The 8,170-nt window shown below is 34.2% G+C and overlaps 2 protein-coding genes across 2 annotated transcripts; one reads left to right on the top strand and one right to left on the bottom strand.

Moving 5' to 3' along the window:
* The first annotated feature begins 1,035 nt into the window (after positions 1 to 1,035).
* On the top strand, positions 1,036 to 2,573 carry LOC104720463 (RNA polymerase II transcriptional coactivator KELP). The gene is made up of 3 exons (XM_010438367.3): positions 1,036 to 1,453; positions 1,574 to 1,679; positions 2,218 to 2,573. Exons 1-3 carry the CDS (start codon positions 1,136 to 1,138, stop codon positions 2,307 to 2,309), a joined length of 516 nt encoding a protein of 171 aa, XP_010436669.1. The 5' UTR covers positions 1,036 to 1,135; the 3' UTR covers positions 2,310 to 2,573.
* A 57-nt stretch (positions 2,574 to 2,630) lies between these two features.
* On the bottom strand, positions 2,631 to 3,280 carry LOC104749789 (uncharacterized). Its single transcript, XM_087481371.1, has one exon. The coding sequence runs from the start codon at positions 3,165 to 3,167 to the stop codon at positions 2,742 to 2,744; it is 426 nt and encodes a 141-aa protein (XP_087337497.1). The 5' UTR covers positions 3,168 to 3,280; the 3' UTR covers positions 2,631 to 2,741.
* Between the last annotated feature and the right edge of the window lie 4,890 nt (positions 3,281 to 8,170).

An 8,170-nucleotide genomic window follows, 5' to 3' on the forward strand; every position in this document is an offset into this window, starting at 1 on the left:
AGCCCATACATAGCCCCAATAACCTCCTCCCTAATCGTTATTACCGGCTCAACATCCGCACCATCCAAAAATTCCAGTTTTAACCGTGCAGAGACAAACTCATCATCAGCCATAATCTCCAGCGATGGTATCCCTCCTCCAACACACCCAAACCCCAGTAACATCTGGCGGTTCCCCCGGCGGTTGTACCCTCTCACTGATATCGATCATAGTAGCATCCGAGGACCAAAAGAACACCAACGATTATGCTTACTGGCTTGGTAATGCTCCTTATATACCCTGTGGACTGAGAGAAACACTCGTCTTCATCGCCAAAACATCAGATCGGTTGAATCTATTCTCAAACTCATCAACTCTACTGTCTGAAACCAGATTGAATCCTTCCGAGCGACAAATCCGTCTGTTTCTTCACTCATGCTTTAACTATGGTTCTCAACTCTCTCATCGTCTTCCACTGCAGGGACGATTACTATTCCATCGCCTACGACTGATTTACCCTAGCTACCTAGGTTCACTCTAAGATCTATTTACATTGTGTTTCAATTGTTGCTGGGCTAAGGCCTTATAAAACTAACTAAAGCCGGGCTGGGCTTTTGTAATATTTTTATTTTCTCTTTCTGCAATTAATAGAAAGCTCTTTTTGAAGAAAAAAAAAACAATAATAAATGAAAAGTCATCCAATTATCAATCACCGATATTAAAAAAAAAAAAAGAGATAGTTACAAATCGATGAATGCCAAAAAGATAGTATAATGAATTGAATCTTGTGTAAACTTTATGAATATGTGTTATACAAATTCTTCAAACAAAATTGAAAGTAATATTTGTAACTTTATTATATCTCCAAACTGAAAAAAAACTTATTTTCTTTTTTTAAAAAGACCAATAATTGTGTCTATTTTGCTCGGTTGAAGATTTTGATTACGCAATTCATCTCCGTACCGTACCGAATAGATATATCGGTTAATGTAAGCAAAGTGACCTAACTAGTTGACACGTAGGATAACAAAAACGGCAATAAAACGGCGCCGTGTTAATCCCCAGCCTCAAATAAAAAATCTCCGATAACCTGATTTAGTTAAAAACTCCATTCACCGATATCAAAATCACGACGGAGAAAAAAACCCTAAAAAAAATGGAGGAAGAGACGAAGGAGAAGATCAAGAGTACTGTGAGAGAGATACTAAAGGAATCAGATATGAAAGAGATGACAGAGTTCAAAGTTCGTAAACTCGCTTCGGAGAAACTCGGTATCGATCTCTCTGAGACTTCTCACAAAGCTTATGTACGAAGCGTTGTGAACTCGTTCCTTGAAGAAGAGAGATTGAAAGGTCCTAATGAAACAGAGGTGAATGAGAAAGAAGAAGAAGTAGAAGAAGAAGGAGATGGTGGAGGAGGTGGTAAAGGAGCAAGCAAAGAGTTGGATGATGACGGCGATCTCATCATTTGCCGGGTTTGATTTCATTGCTCTCTTCCTTCAATTTCGATTCTTGATTTTGTTGATTTGTGTTGTGAATTGTGAGTTGAGTTTATGATTTTGCTGTTGTTGTTGTTGTTGTGTGTTGGTGTATAGCTATCGGATAAGAGAAGAGTGACGATTCAGGAATTTAAAGGAAAGACTTTGGTTTCCATTAGAGAGTATTACAAGAAAGATGGCAAAGAACTTCCCACTTCTAAGGGTACTTTTGAAAGCAAATCTCTCTCCTCTACTTCTAATAACAATTTTTGTTACCAAAATCAAAATCTCTACTTGTGTGTGTCCAAATGCATTATCTATTGAGCATAGTGTGTGAAAAAATGTTTCTTTCAAAGTTGCCCACTTTTTGAGTTGCATCAGTGTTATTTTAAAGTCAATGGAGGGGACTGAGAGTTGCTATTGTTTTACTGTTTTAGTATAGGCTGAAAAGGTGATTTACTGATTAGAAAACCATTTTGGCTGATAAGTTTTTTGGGGAAGTTGACTTGAATGATTCGTCAGTTGATCTTTTTAATCGTAGTTTAGTCTAACCTCACATGTTTTGAGTTTGTTCTGTATTACAGATTTTAGACTCTTATATTTTTCAAATGATTTTTTTTTTTTTTTTTTTTTTGTATTTGAATTTCTGCTAGTCCTGATAATTTGAGTAAGTCATTGTATATAGATTTGGTTTCAATCATTGTTCACACAATGTTTGTGATCCATTTCCCGTCTCTGATATATTATAATGTGTGATCCAGGAATAAGCTTAACAGATGAACAATGGTCAACCTTCAAGAAGAACATTCCAGCCATCGAAAAAGCTGTCAAGAAAATGGAATCGCGTGTCTGAAGAACATGTGGGGTACTCCTTCTTTAAACATGTGTGTCTGCTTAATTAGTGGGTTCCAGTGCTGATTACTTAATTTGTCTCATGTTACTGCGTTTCTTTTGTTTCTTTTCCCGAATTGGTCGTTATGTGTTTCCCTCTCGAGGACCTAGCAAACAAGCTATTATATCCTGAGTAGGAGTAAACATTTCGGTTTGTGATCTTATCCCAACAAAACCAGAACCGGAGTAGAAACTACTCTGATTTGGTTTCGCCTTTGCATCTGAACCAACCGAAACTGAACCGTAGAGATTAATCCTAACAGAAAGACTACAAATACCCTCACTCGTTCATGTTTTCTCCTTTCCCAACAGGTTTACGTTTTGTACATTATACACTTTTTGCTTACAAGGATTACAAATAAGAAATCCGGCACAAAATCCGCAATCATCGAACCTAACAAAAGTAGTTCTCATTGTTTTTCCGGTTCTGGGATGATAGGCTTTTAACTCTGACCATGTCCGAGGCAGAGGTTGAAGAAACTAAAGCTTCTGCCGCAGCAAACTGGAGCTGATCAATCAAAGCGTGTGTATTGCCTTCAACCGCCAAAATCTCTTCGAGCTGCTTACTTCCGATCACAACTTTCGCTTTCCAAACTCCGTTCCTTCGTTGCGGCGACACTTGAATCTTCGGCCCAACTCCTATAGGGCTTGGCGTACCTTGTCCAACAAGGTACCCTAAGGATTTCTCCCTGGTTATTGGCAACGAGGTGCATCTCCTGCTTCTGTAATATTCTTCCATTATATCTCTTCTGGAATCTGTGTCAATTACGTTGACGAAACCACCACCATCGGATACTGCTCTTTGTGAACAATTCCCCATCTTCACACAAAAAAACTAAAACGAAGAAAGAAAAAGATAGCAGGTTTGATTTGACTGTTTTCCGTCAAGATAGGTCTATAAATACTAAAATAGAGAGTATCTCTCGGACAAGAGATGATTAAGCAGTCTCTTCGTTGTCTCTTAATCACTGCATAGTCTGGTCTGCATGTGATACTCCACGCTGTGTATAATATTTATTCTTACCTTATCCTCTCATCCTTTGAAACTTCATTTTCTTTAATTTGTATCTTTTGTTCTCTTGCTTTGTATTACTTTTCTCGTCTGGATAATCCTATAAATGCCAGCATTATAGTGCATCTGTATGTTAGCAAATATTTAAACAAGATATCTTCGGAATAGACTAACTGACTAATTATTTTTTTTCTAATCTATATTAACATTTTTGAAATACATTTTGTGTTATGCCCTTTTAGTTATGCTTATTTAAAAATGTATTTACAACATTAACTCTTAAAATATTTTCAAAAAAATATTACTTCAGATTTTGTTTCTTAAATATTTTACTCCCTCCGTTTCATAATATATGATGTTTAGAGAAGTATTTTTGTTTCATAATATAGGATGTTTACAATTTTCTATGCAACTTTTTGATTAATTTTATATTTTATATGATGCAGTCTTGTTTATAATTGGCTAAACTTTATAAAAGTAAATTTTTCTTAATATGCGTGTTTTAACTAAAACATCCTATATTTTGAAACGGAGGAAGTACATTACATTCCAACTAAAAAAATTGCTGCAAAATCAATATGAAAACAGAAACTATGATTTATTTAACCACACTTTCTATTTTGTTTTGAAGATATTCTATCTCTGAATCATTTGCAAAAAAAAAAAAAACAATTTGATTCCCATTTTGTTTTCCAATACCTGTGAGCTTTGATTCTTAATATAAGAAGAACTTCGATTCACATTTATTTAAATATTATAATTAATATATATAAACTTAATAAAAATTTAAAATATTACGAATATGTAAAATTAAAAAGTTTAAAATATTATATAATATGGTTATATATTAGATGAGTTATAAAGAGGACATGTTAGAATTAGTAATATATCAATAAATTTGTGCTAACACGGGTTAAATCCTTATTTTATTATTTTTCAATACTATTAATATTAGAATATTTGACATATAAAATTAAGTTGATTTAACTAAGATTGTGTAACATAATTAAATCATTAGGAACAATGTGACTTAATCATAACATATAAATGATTTATTATGTATTTAGATCCCTTATTTATATTATTATAATAATTTAAAATCAAAATAGAATCTCAAATACTAAACAAAAAAACTAAATATAACAAACAAATGGTCATGAAGTAGCGGGTTAAAAAATTAATTTAACCATTTAGTCATACAAACTGCCGGAAATTTTAGTTATTCTCTATTTACAAAATATCCAATATTTAACAAACAAATACAACATAAACTATAAATAATAATAAAAAATATATGCATGCGGTGTACCGTGGGTTAAAATCTAGTACTATTTATATTATATTATATACAAACTATAATATGTACAAAATATTAGCATAATACAGGAAACGTACCTACACATAAGGACGAATAGTTAAATATGACCCGTGGGGTTGAAAAACAATAATGTGCTAGATTTCATTTATTTATTTTAGAGTTGAACTATGCAAATAACTAGTTGAGCTATTGTATTAGGAACATTATTGGGAAACATCATTCGTATATTGTTTTTTTTTTTCAACTTCAGGGGTATGTAGTTATTTTTTTTTGAAAAATACTTAGGTGAACCTTTGTATTCACTCCCTCTTCTCTCAACTAATCAGAATGTTCTATCTAATATTTTATTTAAAAATAAATCAAAATTAAATTAAAAAGTAAAACAAATTAAGGAAACAAATTCTATATAACTTTATTTAAGGAAAGTTAAATATTGACTTGGTTTAGATTAAACAAGGTTATATATCGGTTTGGGTTTATAAATAAGAATTAGGGTTTAAATTTTATAATTAAAACGAAATTATATGCCGGTTTGAGTTTACAATTGAGGTGGTTAGTGTTTAGATTTTACAATTAGAACGAAATTATATGTCGGTTTGGGTTTACAAATGAGATGATTAGGGTTTAGATTTTACAATTAAAATGAAATTATATGTCGGTTTGGGTTTACAAATGAGATGGTTAGGGTTTAGATTTTACAACTAGAACGAAATTATATGTCGGTTTGAGTTTACAAATGAAATATTTAACGTTTAGATTTTACAATTAGAGTGAAATTATACATCGGTTTGGATTTATAAAAGAGCGATTTAAGTTTTTAATTTTATAATAATATATATAGATTTTATTTCCTTATTTTATAAGGGGTGAATGAAGAGGTTGAACCCAAGTCTGTTTTGGACCACTTGGGTTAGTGAGGAAGGGAAAATGAAAAACGGATTTAATTCTCTCGTGCCCTCATCTCAAAAATCATTTTCTCATATCCCTCTCTAATATTAAATAATTTCTTTTTCCTTTTCTTTTAATCAAAAAAATGGTGAAAGACTACAAAGTCATAAAGATTTCCCATATTTACTAACCCAACCAATGAATTTGGGTTACCCATTCAAATAATCGGGTTACCCATTCAAACCGAATTATTTTTGGATCTTTTTCTTTCCATTGAAAAAATTGTTAACCCAACAAATAATTTTCTTCTTCTTTTCTCAACCCAGCCCCCAGAAACCGATTCTTCTTCTTCTCATATCACCTATTATCGAGTTTTATTCTTCCTCAACAGTTACAATTTTCCAAAAGCTTCTCTATTTTCTTCAGTTCTCGTCTTTTTCTTCATCCTCGTTAAAGGTAAGTCCAATTTGGTTGTTAAATTTAGGGTTTGTAAAGTTAGGGTTCAAATTGAAACAAAATCTCTTAAATTTTGTGATTTTTTTGGTTAATACAGCTATATCAATGGGTCCTAAGACTCGAAATGGGTTAATTTCGAAGAGGAAGAAGAACCCTTCGCCAGCAGTAGATCCACCTCCTCCGCCAACCGAAGGTCCTCCTCCTCCGCCAACCGAAGGTCCTCCTCCTCCGCCAACCGAAGGTTCTCCTCCTCCGGCAACCAAAGGTTCTCGTCTTCCGCTAGCAATAGATCCTCCTCAACCGCGAGAAGAAGAAGAGTCCCAAACAGAATCCGGAGAAGAAAGGCGTACTACATTGCATCCACAGGTAATTAGAGTGAAGTTTAGAGAAATTAAAAAACTAGGGTTCGATTGGGTTTATTGTACATGGAGCGGGAGTTGAGAAATTGAATTAGTTGTGTTGAAAAATTCTTGGTACAAATAAGTTTGTTTTTGCTTGGTACAAATAAGTTTGTTTTTGCTTGGTATAAATAAGTTTGTTTTAGCTTGGTACAAATAAGTTTGTTAATGCTTGGTACAAATAAGTTTGTTTTTGCTTGGTACAAATATTCATTACAATTATGTTTTGCAGGATACAGAGGAGGACACCCAACCAATACCACCAGAGGTTTTTTGGTTCAAGCAATCCGTTTATACAAAGTGGTGTAAGCTGTCATCAAGGTCTGAGGAGAACAAAACAATGGAAGACTTGGAAATCCTTGAGGAAAGTGAGAAGGATTGGTTTTGCAAACACTCGCAGTTTAAGCACATTTGGCACATGCATAGGGAGGAGAACCATAAGTATACGTGTATGTGGTTGTTGTTGCTTCGAACAGTTCGTATGGACAAAGATAGAGTATGTTGGTTTGTAGTGAATGGTGTTCCAGTCCGGTACTCACTTAGGGAGCATGGCCTTATTTCTGGGTTTGACTGTCGCCTCTATCCATCAAACTTTAAGAAGCTGGGGAGTAATTCGTTTGTGAGAAGGCATTTTGGACCTTCTCAAGAAGAAGAAGAAACAGAAGGGAAAAAGCAGAAAAAATTGTGGTAAAAATAAAAGATGTGAGAAGCAAGCTACGGTCCATGGAAGCATGTGGAGACCGGTTAAAGATGGCGGTTCTCTTGTTCTTAAGCACAATCATCTCACCTAGAAAAAAATATGGGTACATTGATGATTTTATACTTCAAATTGTGGATGATCTATATGCTTGTGAAACTTTTCCGTGGGGGAGATACACATTTGATGAAAGTATTACGATATCTCCCATATGATGAATAAATTTGATGGGCGTGTGAAGTCATCTTGGTGTTTTCCGGGTTTCTTAACTCCTTTAGAGGTAAGATTTATTTGTTGTAAAGCATTTCTAATTCGTCTGAGTTCTTGTGTAGATAATTGTTGTATCTTATGCTTTAATGTAACTTGTAGATATTGGCGTGTGAGTGCATTCCTGAGTTGAAGAGTAAGTTCCGAGTTGACATAGTTGACTCACTCACAGACTGTCCAAGAATGTGCAAACAAAAATGGAGATATAGTCACATGAAAGGCTTCCCGATTGAAGATGTAAATGACGCCTTTGGATCTACAATGGTTAGAGTTTTTCCTTTACTGTTTCTCATAGTGATCTAAGGTTTCTTTTAAATTTGGAAATCTGAGCATCTTGTTTGTTTACTCAACAGATAATTCATAGCATTTTGAAACCTGAATTGTCAGAGGTCCCTCTTATGGCTCGTATCACAGAAAATGATGAGATACAATCGAGTGATCCATTGGCTATGAGTTGGGAGCATCGCCTATGTGTAGAAAAAAAGAAGATCTGCTGGGAAGGGCTGTATAGTTTAGATGTGTCTGCTCGAGCAGAAAATGTGAGAGAGGAGCACACAGCAAGACGAAGGAGAAGCAGCAGGAGAAGAGGAAAATATCTCGCCAAAGACTTCTAAGTTTGTGAACAATCTCAAAGCGGTTGAAAAGAAATTGATGGGAGCGATGAAAGCTGGGTTTACTGAAATCAAGAAGAAGATGAATGTTTTGGACAGAAGGTTGAAAGATGTGGAACTCTATGTGAATGATGAAATGAAAAAGAAGACAAGATCTGGATATGTGATATGTGAAA

The sequence above is a fragment of the Camelina sativa genome, chromosome 2 (genome assembly GCF_030686135.1).
Source record: "Camelina sativa cultivar CO46 ecotype springtype chromosome 2, ASM3068613v1".
Lineage (NCBI taxonomy): Eukaryota > Viridiplantae > Streptophyta > Magnoliopsida > Brassicales > Brassicaceae > Camelina > Camelina sativa.

Bases quoted from the DNA above. Each gene is read 5' to 3' on its own strand.
- LOC104720463 (XM_010438367.3), top strand. From the start codon at position 1,136: ATGGAGGAAGAGACGAAGGAGAAGATCAAGAGTACTGTGAGAGAGATA. The intron at 1,454-1,573 runs GTTTGATTTCAT...GTTGGTGTATAG, and splicing joins GCGATCTCATCATTTGCCGG to CTATCGGATAAGAGAAGAGT. The intron at 1,680-2,217 runs GTACTTTTGAAA...TGTGTGATCCAG, and splicing joins AGAACTTCCCACTTCTAAGG to GAATAAGCTTAACAGATGAA.
- LOC104749789 (XM_087481371.1), bottom strand. From the start codon at position 3,167: ATGGGGAATTGTTCACAAAGAGCAGTATCCGATGGTGGTGGTTTCGTC.